The 14,069-nt window shown below is 38.1% G+C and overlaps 1 protein-coding gene across 1 annotated transcript in view; it reads left to right on the top strand.

Moving 5' to 3' along the window:
- Nucleotides 1-1,203: 1,203 nt before the first annotated feature.
- Nucleotides 1,204-14,069, top strand: part of STPG2 (sperm tail PG-rich repeat containing 2) — an 829,206-nt gene continuing 816,340 nt past the window's right edge. The window contains exons 1-2 of the mRNA XM_053700173.1: nt 1,204-1,210; nt 1,446-1,546. Of these exons, the coding sequence (XP_053556148.1) occupies nt 1,204-1,210; nt 1,446-1,546 (108 nt within the window). The remainder of the gene's footprint in view (nt 1,211-1,445; nt 1,547-14,069) is intronic.

Here is a 14,069-nt window from a genome sequence, read left to right as displayed (position 1 = left end):
CATAGAGATGTTCAGGTGATATTTTCTAATCAGCTTTTTACAACTATGCTGCATCACTTTCAAGTGTTTAAACATTTGGGTATTATGGCCCTTTAAGTATGTTGATTTATCCCCTATTTGGTGGTTAAACACATACCATTAAGAATCAAATTTGCTTTATTCCCATAATATTCTGTGTTGAAGAGATACCTAGGTAGGCATCTGGAACACTACATGGCAAGAAAAAGTGCTGCCCTCTAGTGCTCTTGCAAGTGAATAACGTTCTTAAAAAGTACTGCCATATAGTGCTCCAGAAATGGTCCGGCTGCCAAACATATCTACCTGCTTTTCAACAAAAGATACCAAGATAAACAAAGAAAAATGATAATAGAAGTAATTAAGAAAGTTGTTTAAATTTGCATGCTCTATTTATACCATGAAATAAAAATTTGGGGTTTCATATCCTTTTAAATAAACAGTAAACCCTTTGAGATTGTAATATAAAATGCACTTTGCATTGCATTTTTATTATTTATTTTACCCACCTTTTCTGTAATTTAACTCTGAAAGTTAAGAGTTTTCAAACTCTGAGGTTTCGAAGTCCACATAGCAGACTTTATAAATCTAACCCTGCCACATATCTGGCCCTAGTTAGCTTTAGCAGGGATCGTCAGATACAAAACTTTTGCTTACACAATAACAGTGTCTAGCTGTATCTACTCCAGTACCAGTACTGCAGTTATTTGGCTCCTCCATATAAAACAAGTAGTGGGTGCAGCTAACAAGGGGGTCGATTTATCAAGTGTCTGGCAGACATGATCCGCTGTAGCGATCATGTCTGCCAGACATCGATAAATGCCGACAGCCAAGCAGTTCTGGTGAATTGCTTGTGCAATGCTGCCCCCTGCAGATTCGTGACCAATCGGCCGCTAGCAGGGGTGTCAATCAACTCAATCGTATTCGATCGGGCGGATTGCTGCCCATCGCCTCAGAGGAGGCATACGAGTTAAGGAGCAGTGGTCTTAAAACTGCTGCTTCTTAACTCCTGTTTCTGGCGAGCCTGAAATCGGCCCCTATGTGTTAATACAGAAAATTATTTGTAATCATTACAATGCATTTACAGTCCCTTTAATGACTCTGAGGTCATAGCAAATGTAACATTTATACAAGTGAATTCCATTTAGTGTGTTGTTGTCTATCAGCTTGTAGTAGAGAATATCAAGCATGTTAGGTTAAAAGAAAGACGCAGGTAAAGCTACAGGAAAGAATATTTTCTTTTGTTGTATTTCTGACTATTGATTTTTTCCTTTCCCCATGTACAAGACATATTCTGATTGAAAAATATATCAAAAAGAAGCTGGTGCCAATTTGAAATGATGTTTTGTTTCTGTGGTTTATATGTTTTGTTTAGGAAAGAGAAGCAATTACTTATCTGAAATATAATGCTGATTTATTTTTTTCTATAGGTGGATATGCCCCATTTCTTTCAATGACAAAGAGGGATTTTGGTGCTCAACAGAACTGTATCTCTCCTGGCCCAGGACAGTATGACATTTCTAACGTAAAGGTAAAAACAAAATACTTCACAGAATAAACAAGATTACTGGAAAACATAGAAGAAGTGTGTATCCATGTAAAATCAGGTAGATAGCACTCAGATTGCACAGTGGGGATACAGGGGTGGCACTAAACTAATAGAAAGAGCCATTATAGTGATATAATTGCGAGCTCTAGTTTATTAGAGTATTTCATTTTATTATTAATGATCTTGCAACGCTATGTGTTGAACCCCTGCAAAATGGGTTAAACACATAGTTAAAGTACCACCCAGGAGCAGAGAGAACTAACCCAATCAGCAATGCTAGTTGCACATCTGGGCATTGTTTCCGCTTGAAACCAGCAGTGCAGCGGGATATCAGCATTCTCGTGTGCTGACATTCCAGTTTTGAGACTGCTGACTATCGGCTAGATTACGAGTTTTGCGGTAACAGGGGTGCGGTGCTAACTTGCAGATTATTCTCACCGCTCACTTCCCTGCAGCGCTGGTATTATGGGTTTTTATCAACCCGGCGTTAGCAGGCAAGACGTGAGCGTAGAGCAAAATTGAGCTTCACACTGCACTCCAATACCAGCGCTGCTTAAGTGAGCGGTGAGCTGGTTATATGTGCTCGTGCACGATTGCCCTATAGACATCAATGGGGAGAGACGGCTGAGAAAAAGTCTAACACCTGCAATAAAGCAGAGTAAAAATCAGTAACGCAGCCCCATTGATTCCTATGGGGAAATAAAAGTATGTTTACACCTAACTCCCTAACATGAACCCCCGAGTCTAAACACCCCTAATCTTACACTTATTAAACCCTAATCTGTCGCCCCGACATTGTCGCCACCTAGATTATATTTATTACCCCCTAATCTACCGCTCCGGACATTGCCACCACTATAATAAACATATTAACCCCTAAACCGCCGCACTCCCGCCTCGCAAACATTAGTATATTATTAACCCTTAATCTGCAGTCCCTAACATTGCTGTTACCTATCTACATTTATTAACCCCTAATCTGCCGCCCCCAATGTCGCCGCCACTATACTAAATGTATTAATCCCTAAACCTAAGTCTAACCCTAACACTCACTAACTTAAATATAATTTAAATAAATCTAAATAAAACCTACTATTATTACCTAAATTATTCCTATTTAAAACTAAATACTTACCTGTAAAATAAACCCTAAGCTAGCTACAATATAACTAATAGTTACATTGTAGCTAGCTTAGGTTTTATTTTTATTTTACAGGCAAGTTTGTATTTATTTTAACTAGGTAGAATAGTTACTAAATAGTTAACTATTTAATAACTACCTAGCTAAAATAAATACAAATTTACCTGTAAAATAAAACCTAACACTTTACTACAATTAAATAAATTACCTAAATGAAATACAATTAAATAAATCAAATACAATTAGCTAAATTACAAAAAACAAACAAACACTAAATTACAGAAAATAAAAAACAAATTACAAGAAACTAATTACACCTAATCTAATAGCCCTATCAAAATAAAAAAAGCCCACCCAAAATTAAAAAAAAACCCTAGCCTACAATAAACTAACAATGGCCTTTAAAAGGGCCTTTTGCGGGGCATTGCCCCAAAGAAATCAGCTCTTTTACCTGTAAAAAAAAAATACACACAACCCCCCCAACAGTAAAACCCACCACCCACACAACCAACCCCCCAAATAAAACCCTAACTAAAAAAACCTAAGCTCCCCATTGCCCTGAAAAGGGCAATTGTATGGGCATTGCCCTTAAAAGGGCATTTCGCTCTATTGCAGCCCAAAGCCCTAACCTAAAAATAAAACCGACCCAATAAACCCTTAAAAAATCCTAACACTAACCCCCGAAGATACACTTACTGGGAGAAGTCTTCATCCAAGCAGCAAGATGTCCTCAATGAAGCTGGCAGAAGTGGTCCTCCAGACGGGCAGAAGTCTTCATCCAGACGGCATCTTCTATCTTCATCCTTCCGACGCGGAGCGGGTCCATCTTCAAGACATCTGATGTGGAGCATCCTCTTCCAACAACAACTACCCGACGAATGAAGGTACCTTTAAATGACGTCATCCAAGATGGAGTCCCTTAGATTCCGATTGGCTGATAGAATTCAGCCAATCGGAATTAAGGTTGAAAATCAGGTTCCAATCAGCCAATAGAATACAAGCTCAATCCTATTGGCTGATTGCATCAGCCAATAGGATTTTTTCTACCTTAATTCCGATTGGCTGATAGAATTCTATCAGCCAATCAGAATCTAAGGGACGCCATCTTGGATGACATCACTTAAAGGTACCTTCATTCCAGAAGAAGATGTCGATTGAAGAGGATGCTCCGCACCGGATGTCTTGAAGATGGAGCCGCTCCGCGTCGGAAGGATGAAGATAGAAGATGCCGTCTGGATGAAGACTTCTGCCCTTCTGGAGGACCACTTCTGCCCGTCTGGAGGACCACTTCTGCCGGTTTTGTTGAGGAAATCTTGTGCCGCTTGGATGAAGACTTCTCCTGGTAAGTGGATCTTCAGGGGGTTAGTGTTAGGATTTTTAAAGGGTGTATTGGGTGGGTTTTATTTTTAGGGCAGCAATAGAGCTAAATTCGCTTTTAAGGGCAATGTCCATCCAAATGCCCTTTTTAGGGCAATGGGGAGCTTAGGTTTTTTTAGTTAGGGTTTTATTTGGGGGGTTGGTTGTGTGGGTGGTGGGTTTTACTGTTGGGGGGTTGTTTGTATTTCTTTTTCAGGTAAAAAGAGCTGATTTCTTTGGGGCAATGCCCCGCGGTTAATATTGATAGCTTAGTTTAGGCTAGGGTTTTTTTTTACTTTGGGGGGGCTTTTTTATTTTCATAGGGCTATTAGATTAGGTGTAATTATTTTAAATATCTTGTAATTTGTTTTTTATTTTCTGTTATTTAGTGGGGGTTTTTTAATTGAGCTAATTTTATTTAATTTATTAAATTGTATTTAAGTTAGGTAATTTATTTAATTGCAGGGTTAGGTTAGGTGTTAGTGTAACTTATGTTAGGTTTTATTTTACAGGTAAATTTGTATTTATTTTAGCTAGGTAGTTATTAAATAGTTAATAACTATTTAGTAACTATTCTACCTAGTTAAAATAAATATAAACTTGCCTGTAAAATAAAAATAAACCCTAAGCTAGATACAATGTAACTATTAGTTATATTGTAGCTAGCTTAGGGTTTATTTTACAGGTAAGTATTTAGTTTTAAATAGGAATAATTTAGGTAATGATAGGAATTTTATTTAGATTTATTTAAATTATATTTAGGTTAGGGGGTGTTAGGGTTAGACTTAGGTTTAAAGTGTTAATAAATTTAGAATAGTGGCAGCAACGCTGGGGATGGCAGATTAGGGGTTAATAAATGTAGGTAGGTGGCGGCAATGTTGGGGGCAGCAGATTAGGGGTTAATAGGTATAATGTACATGGCGGCGATGTCCGGAGCGGCAGATTAGGGGTTAATAAGTATAATTTAGGTGGCGGTGATGTTAGGGGCGGCAGATTATGGGTTAATAATATTTAACTAGTGTTTGCGAGGCGAGAGTGCGGCGGTTCAGGGTTTAATATGTTTATTATAGTGGGGTCGATTTCAGGAGAGGCAGATTAGGGGTTAATAATTTTAGTGTTTGTGATGCGGGAGGGCCTCGGTTTAGGGGTTAATAGGTAGTTTATGGGTGTTTAGTGTACTTTTTAGCACTTTAGTTATGAGTTTTATGCTACAGCTTTGTAGTGTAAAACTCATAACTACTGACTTTAAAATGCCTTAGGAATCTTGACGTGATAGGGTGTACCGCTCACTTTTTGGCCTCCCAGGACAAACTCGTAATACCGGCACTATGCAAGTTCCATTGAAAAAGACTTTACGAAATTTACTTAAGTTGATTTGCGTTAAGACCAAAAAAGTGTGTGGTGCCCCTAAACCTACAAGACTCGTAATAGTAGCGGGCGTAAAAAAGCAGCGTTAGGACCTGTCAGCTTACCACAAAACTCGTAATCAAGCGTATGTTTGGGTGGATGAAAGCTTAGGTGCATTATTTCATTCTTGGACACAGGCAGCACAATATCTTGAGCACTTAGTTGTCACATAAGAGAATTATGTCATATTCTGGACACACTGAGCAATTATTATGGATTTAATTAATTAAAGAACTTACTGCTAGATAGACCCTAGTGACTTAAAATATCTTAAAATGAACAATATTTGGACATTAAAAATAATTAAAATATATACATTAAGGATGTTTTACTCATTATAAAATTGTTAGGGTGTTGTTTAGAATGTTTAGAATAAAATAAATTGCAATATGAAATATTTTGAATATATAGCAAATATAAACCAATGTACCATTTTCTTTCTTAGCCTCATTTCCAATTCTTTCATAACATTAGCATGCTACGGAATTTTGTGGCGCTATACAAATAAATGAAAATAATAATAATAATACACTGAGGCAGGATCAGTTAGACAATATGGAGTATAGCTTGTAAATGTGTGAACTTACATTGCAGATCTGTTGTCATTCCATTCTCATAAATGGATTGTAGTCTGGACAATATTATATAAACATTTTTAGTCAAATGGAAATTATGACTTGGCAGCAGAATTATTTCTTGAAATATTCAGTCACTTCCTCAAAAAAAGTGTTTGATTTACAGCCAAATTTTTTTTAGTTGATATCTGCTGACCCAAAGAATAACAAAGTAGGGGAATAGCTAAATGTCTTGCTTTCCACCATATCACTCACACTTAGCTGGCTCAATTTTTGTCAGCTTGCCTGTCATGTTTCTGATGACTATTTACAATAGTTTTTCAATAGAAACAGCTTTAGTGTTTATTCCATAAATCAGCATGTTAGGCATAAGTCAGACAGCAGTGTCTTTTTTTTTCTGTCCCCTTCTGAATGATAAACATGGAATAAATACTAACATAGACTTCACCTTGGTGATGTTAATGGGATTATAGCACATGCTACACTTATAGGGCTAGATTACAAGTGTAGTGCTAAAGTTAATGTTGGTCGCAATAAGCAATATTTAAGACTGCACTACCTTGAAGTTGAAAGTAAATGGGTGCACTTGAACTTAAACAGAATTTGCGTTCAATCAAGTTAGAGCGACAGAAGACCTAACATAAAGTGTACATAGTAAAATATGCTTCAAACACAACATAAGTACATTAAAATAAAGTGTTACACTCATATATACACTTTCTGATAAAAATGACATTTATAAATATTATTATTTTTTTATTTGTTTATATATGGATATACATACAAATATACACAAATAAACACATATATACACACATATATACATTTTTGAGCCATTTTCACTCAAATACCTTAAAAGTTTAAAAATAATTTTTTAACAATTTTAACATTTAATAATGTGTTTAACTGTGTTTTTACTGAAAATATTTTAAATTCCAATATTTTATATATAAATAAATATACCTATGTATATACACACACATATATATATTTTACAAAAAAGTAATCATATATATATATATACAGTATATATACAGTGTATATATATATATATATATATATATACAGTATATATATATATACACACACAAATATATATATATACAGTATCTCACAAAAGTGAGTATACCCTTCACATTTTTGTAAATTTTTTATTATATATTTTCATGTGACAACACTGAAGAAATTACACTTTGCTACAATGTAAAGTAGTGAGTGTACAGCCTGTATAACAGTCTAAATTTGCTGTCCCCTCAAAATAACTCAACACACAGCCATAAATGTCTAAGCCGTTGGCAACAAAAGTGAGTACACCCCTAAGTGGAAATGTCCAAATTGGGCCCAATGTGTCAATATTTTATGTGGCCACCATTATTTTCCAGCACTGCCTTAACCCTCTTGGGCATGGAGTTCACCAGAGCTTCACAGGTTGCCACTGGAGTCCTCTTCCACTCCTCCATGACAACATCACAGAGCTGGTGGATGTTAAAGAGCTTGCGCTCCCCCACCTTCTGTTTGAGGATGCCACACAGATGCTCAATAGGGTTTAGGTCTGGAGACATGCTTGGCCAGTCCATCACCTCTACCCTCAGCTTCTTTAGCAAGGCAGTGGTCGCCTTGGAGGTGTGTTTGGGGTCATTATCATGTTGGAATACTGCCCTGGGGCCCAGTCTCCGTAGGGAGGGGATCATGCTCTGCTTCAGTATATCACAGTACATGTTGGCATTCATGGTTCCTTCAATGAACTGTAGCTCCCCAGTGCCGGCAGCACTCATGCAGGCCCAGACCATGACACTCCCACCACCATGCTTGACTGTAGGCAAGACACACTTGTCTTTGTACTCCTCACCTGGTTGCCGCCACACACGCTTGACACCATCTGAACCAAATAAATTTATCTTGGTCTCATCGGACCACAGGACATGGTTCCAGTAATCCATGTCCTTAGTCTGCTTGTCTTTAGCAAACTGTTTGCAGGCTTTCTTTCTTGTGCATCATCTTTAGAAGAGGCTTCCTTCTGGGACGACAGTCATGCAGGCCAATTTGATGCAGTGTGCAGCGTATGGTCTGAGCACTGACTGACTGACCCCACCCCTTCAACCTTTGCAGCAATGCTGACAGCACTCATACGTCTATTTCCCAAAGACAATCTCTGGATATGACGCTGAGCATGTGCACTCAACTTCTTTGGTCGACCCTGGCAAGGCCTGTTCTGAGTAGAACCTGTCCTGTGAAACCGCTGTATGGTCTTGCCCACCGTGCTACAGCTCAGTTTCAGGGTCTTGGCAATCTTCTTATAGCCTAGACCATGTTTATGTAGAGCAACTATTCTTTTTTTTCAGATCCTCAGAGAGTTCTTTGCCATGAGTTGCCATGTTGAACTTCGAGTGACCAGTATGAGAGAGTGTGAGAGCGATAACACCAAATTTAACACACCTGCTCCCCATTCACACCTGAGACCTTGTAACACTAATGAGTCACATGACACCGGGGAGGGAAAATGGCTCATTGGGCCCAATTTGGACATTTCCACTTAGGAGTGTACTCACTTTTGTTGCCAACAGTTTAGACATTAATGGCTGTGTGTTGAGTTATTTTGAGGGGACAGCAAATTTACACTGTTATACAGGCTGTACACTCACTACTTTACATTGTAGCAAAGTGTCATTTCTTCAGTGTTGTCACATGAAAAGTTATAATAAAATATTTACAAAAATGTAAGGGGTGTACTCACTTTTGTGAGATACTGTATATATATATATATATATATATATATATATATATATATAAAAATATAATATATTTAAAATTTTAAATAATTTTTTCTTCTATGTAAAGAACATTGTAATGTAAAATATTTATTACTACCTTCAGCTTTAGTGCTTTAGTTTTAACGCAGCATTGGGTTAGCGTGTGAGCAATAAGTGTTTTTTCTTTGGCGCCCTTCATTGAAGTCTATGGGGAGAAGTTAACGCGGTCATGAGGGTAGATTTAAAGAGATAGTAAGCCCAAAATTTTTCTTTCAGAAATCAGATAGAGCATGCAATTTTAAGCATCTTTCTAATTTACTCCTACTATTAATTTTTCTTTGTTCTCTTGGTATCTTTATTTGAAAAAGCAGGAAAGTTAAAGTGATGGTAAATTTCAGACTATAAGAATTTTGTAATAAAACATATATTAGTTTGCAAGTAAAACCGCATAATTATTTTTTTTAAAGTGTATATATTTTATAATAAAAGGTTTATAATCCTAATTGGTATTGCCTGTTCCTCCGCCCCCCTTCATTTCCTCTTTTGGCTAGGCTGTGATGTATAGAGTAGTCAAATCCACTCTCTACATAGGCTTTCTATGGACTTTAAAGGGGCTGAACTTCAAGATTGTCAACTGACACACATGTTGATTGGATGTTCACTTGAATTGTCATAAAAAAAAGAGTTCATCCATGTGGGCCGGCATAACACTGTAATAGAAGAATTACTATATGTACTAATATAACTCTTTCACAGATGGATTAAAAACAAAAAAAGGTACACATGTACTTTTTTTAATAACAAAGATTACATTTATGGCATTTGATTGTTTAAAGTTTACCATCACTTTAATAAGCAGTGGATACTGCTATCTACACCCGAAGTTTCCTGCTCGCCGGAAACATAAGTTAAGAAGCAGCGGTCGTAAGACCGCTGCTCCTTAACTTCGTGGCGGACTGCAATCATCCCGATCAGATACGATCGGGATGACTGACACCCCCTGCTAGCGGCCGATTGGCCGCGAATGTGCAGGGGGCAGCATTGCACACACATTTCCCAAAAAATGCTTGTGCAATGTTAAATGCCGACAGCTTATTCTGTCGGCATTTAGCAATGCCGGATGGACAGTATTCGCTACAATGAATCATGTCCGTCCGGCATTTAATTAATTGACCCAAAGATATCAGAAGTTTCACTCACATGCTAATCAGCCTGTGTTAAAGTTTACTTTGATCTGTGTTTGCGCATGAGCAAAAAAATTATTTTCTCCCTGTTGGCAAACATCCTAGCATTATGCTATACAACAGGAGGCGAAATGCATAAGTCAGGTGGTGCTACGCTTACCTTATTGCACTTGTTTTCCTTCCACCTTTTTAAGGATACAAATAAAGCTTTTTGGATTTTAATATGAATTGTCCATCCTTCTTTCTATGAATATACAACAGGAGGGAACATATAAACCTAAAACCAACTAACATCTAATCCTGGCCAGCTTTAGGGAAGTGTGTGATGGACAAGATACAAGACAGAATAGGATATCTGAGCAAAAAGAGTAGAACAAGTTATAGTATCACTGCGCCAAAAGAGTATTGCACACAAGCTTCCAAAATAGACACCTAGATTACGAGTTTTGCGCTAAACAGGGAGCAAAACTAACGATAACAAATTTGCGTTATTGCACTCTCTATAGTGCTGCCATTGCGAGTTACTGAAAGCCTCCTTGTGCTGTGCAGTATGGTGCGTTAAGCTCCATACCGCACAAAAGCCAAGGGCTGAGTTTACGTGCTTGTGCACGCTTTCCCCCATAGACATCAATGGGGAGAAAGTGTTAGAAAAAAAATTAACACCTGAAGTGCCGAATGGCAAATCGCCGTAATGCAACCCCATTGATGTCTATGGGGAAAAGAAAGTTACATTTAAACCTAGCATCCTAACATAAACCCCTATCTAAACACCCCTAATCCACCACCCCCAACATCGCTGACACTAATAAAAGTTTTTAACCCCTAATCCGCTGCTCCCCGACATCGCAGACACTAAGAAAATTTATTAACTCCTATTCTGCCGCTCTCTGACATCACAGACACCAACAAAAGTTATTAACCCCTAATCCACCACTCCCCGACATTGCTGACACTAAATATAATTATTAACCAATATTCCACCGCTCCCCGACATTGCCAACACTAATAAAAGTTATTAACCCCTAATCCACCACCTCCGACATCGCCCACACAAAATATAATTGTTAACCCCAATTCCGACGCTCCCCGACATTGCCAACACTAATAAAAGTTATTAACCCCTAATCCGCCACTCCCCAACATAGCCCACACAACATATAATTATTAACCCCTATTCCTCCGCTCCCCGACATCGCTGACACCTAAATAAACCTATTAACCCTTTAAACCGGTGTCCCCCCTCTTAGGAAAACACTAAATTAAAGTATTAACCCCTAAACCTAACACACCCCTAACTTTAAATTAAAATATACAATATACTGTAACTATCTTAAAATAAATAAAAACTTACCTGTGAAATAAAAAAAACATAATTTATGTAAGAACTTACCTGATAATTTCATTTCTTTCATATTAGCAAGAGTCCATGAGCTAGTGACGTATGGGATATACATTCCTACCAGGAGGGGCAAAGTTTCCCAAACCTCAAAATGCCTATAAATACACCCCTCACCACACCCACAAATCAGTTTAACGCATAGCCAAGAAGTGGGGTGATAAGAAAAAAGTGCGAAAGCATAAAAAATAAGGAATTGGAATAATTGTGCTTTATGCAAAAAAATCATAACCACCACAAAAAGGGTGGGCCTCATGGACTCTTGCTAATATGAAAGAAATGAATTTATCAGGTAAGTTCTTACATAAATTATGTTTTCTTTCATGTAATTAGCAAGAGTCCATGAGCTAGTGACGTATGGGATAATGACTACCCAAGATGTGGATCTTCCACGCAAGAGTCACTAGAAAGGGAGGGATAAAATAAAGACAGCCAATTCCGCTGAAAATAATCCACACCCAAAATAAAGTTTAAATCTTATAATGAAAAAAACTGAAATTATAAGCAGAAGAATCAAACTGAAACAGCTGCCTGAAGTACTTTTCTACCAAAAACTGCTTCAGAAGAAGAAAACACATCAAAATGGTAGAATTTAGTAAAAGTATGCAAAGAAGACCAAGTTGCTGCTTTGCAAATCTGATCGACCGAAGCTTCATTCCTAAACGCCCAGGAAGTAGAAAATGACCTAGTAGAATGAGCTGTAATCCTTTGAGGCGGAGTTTTACCCGACTCGACATAGGCATGATGAATTAAAGATTTTAACCAAGATGCCAAAGAAATGGCAGAGGCCTTCTGACCTTTCCTAGAACCGGAAAAGATAACAAATAGACTAGAAGTCTTTCAGAAATTCTTAGTAGCTTCAACATAATATTTCAAAGCTCTAACTACATCCAAAGAATGCAATGATTTCTCCTTAGAATTCTTAGGATTAGGACATAATGAAGGAACCACAATTTCTCTACTAATGTTGTTAGAATTCACAACCTTAGGTAAAAATTTAAAAGAAGTTCGCAACACCGCCTTATCCTGATGAAAAATCAGAAAAGGAGACTCACAAGAAAGAGCAGATAATTCAGAAACTCTTCTAGCAGAAGAGATGGCCAAAAGAAACAAAACTTTCCAAGAAAGTAATTTAATGTCCAATGAATGCATAGGTTCAAACGGAGGAGCTTGAAGAGCCCCCAGAACCAAATTCAAACTCCAAGGAGGAGAAATTGACTTAATGACAGGCTATATACGAACCAAAGCTTGTACAAAACAATGAATATCAGGAAGATTAGCAATCTTTCTGTAAAAAAGAACAGAAAGAGCAGAGATTTGTCCTTTCAAGGAACTTGCAGACAAACCTTTATCCAAACCATCCTGAAGAAACTGTAAAATTCTGGGAATTCTAAAAGAATGCCAGGAAAAATGATGAGAAAGACACCAAGAAATGTAAGTCTTCCAGACTCTATAATATATCTTCCTAGATACAGATTTACGAGCCTGTAACATAGTATTAATCACAGAGTCAGAGAAACCTCTTTGACTAAGAATCAAGCGTTCAATCTCCATACCTTTAAATTTAAGGATTTGAGATCCTGATGGAAAAAAGGACCTTGCGACAGAAGGTCTGGTCTTAACGTAAGAGTCCACGGTTGGCAAGAGGCCATCCGGACAAGATCCGCATACCAAAACCTGTGAGGCCATGCTGGAGCCACCAGCAGAACAAATGAGCATTCCTTCAGAATCTTGGAGATTACTCTTGGAAGAAGAACTAGAGGCGGAAAGAGATAGGCAGGATGATACTTCCAAGGAAGTGACAATGCATCCACTGCTTCCGCCTGAGGATCCCTGGATCTGGACAGATACCTGGGAAGTTTCTTGTTTAGATGAGAAGCCATCAGATCTATTTCTGGAAGTCCCCACATTTGAACAATCTGAAGAAATACCTCTGGGTGAAGAGACCATTCGCCCGGATGTAACCTTTGGCGACTGAGATAATCCGCTTCCCAATTGTCTATACCTGGGATATGAACCGCAGAAACTAGACAGCCGCTGGATTCCGCCCATACCAGTATTCGAGATACTTCTTTCATAGCCAGAGGACTGTGAGTCCCTCCTTGATGATTGATGTATGCCACAGTTGTGACATTGTCTGTCTGAAAACAAATGAACGATTCTCTCCTTAGAAGAGGCCATGACTGAAGAGCTCTGAAAATTGCACGGAGTTCCAAAATATTGATTGGTAATCTCACCTCCTGAGATTCCCAAACCCCTTGTGCTGTCAGAGACCCCCAAATAGCTCCCCAACCTGTCAGACTTGCATCTGTTGAAATTACAGTCCAGGTCGGAAGAACAAAAGAAGCCCCCTGAACTAAACGATGGTGATCTGTCCACCACATCAGAGAGTGTCGTACAATCGGTTTTAAAGATATTAATTGAGATATCTTTGTGTAATCCCTGCACCACTGGTTCAGCATACAGAGCTGAAGAGGTCGCATGTGAAAACGAGCAAAGGGGATCGCGTCCGATGCAGCAGTCATAAGACCTAGAATTTCCATGCATAAGGCTACCGAAGGGAATGATTGTGATTGAAGGTTTCGACAAGCTGAGATCAATTTTAGACGTCTCTTGTCTGTCAGAGACAGAGTCATGGACACTGAATCTATCTGGAAACCTAAAAAGGTTACCCTTGTCTGAGGAATCAATTAACT

Source organism: Bombina bombina, chromosome 2, assembly GCF_027579735.1.
Source record: "Bombina bombina isolate aBomBom1 chromosome 2, aBomBom1.pri, whole genome shotgun sequence".
NCBI classification, from domain to species: domain Eukaryota; kingdom Metazoa; phylum Chordata; class Amphibia; order Anura; family Bombinatoridae; genus Bombina; species Bombina bombina.
This window is presented reverse-complemented; position numbering and strand designations above follow the sequence as displayed.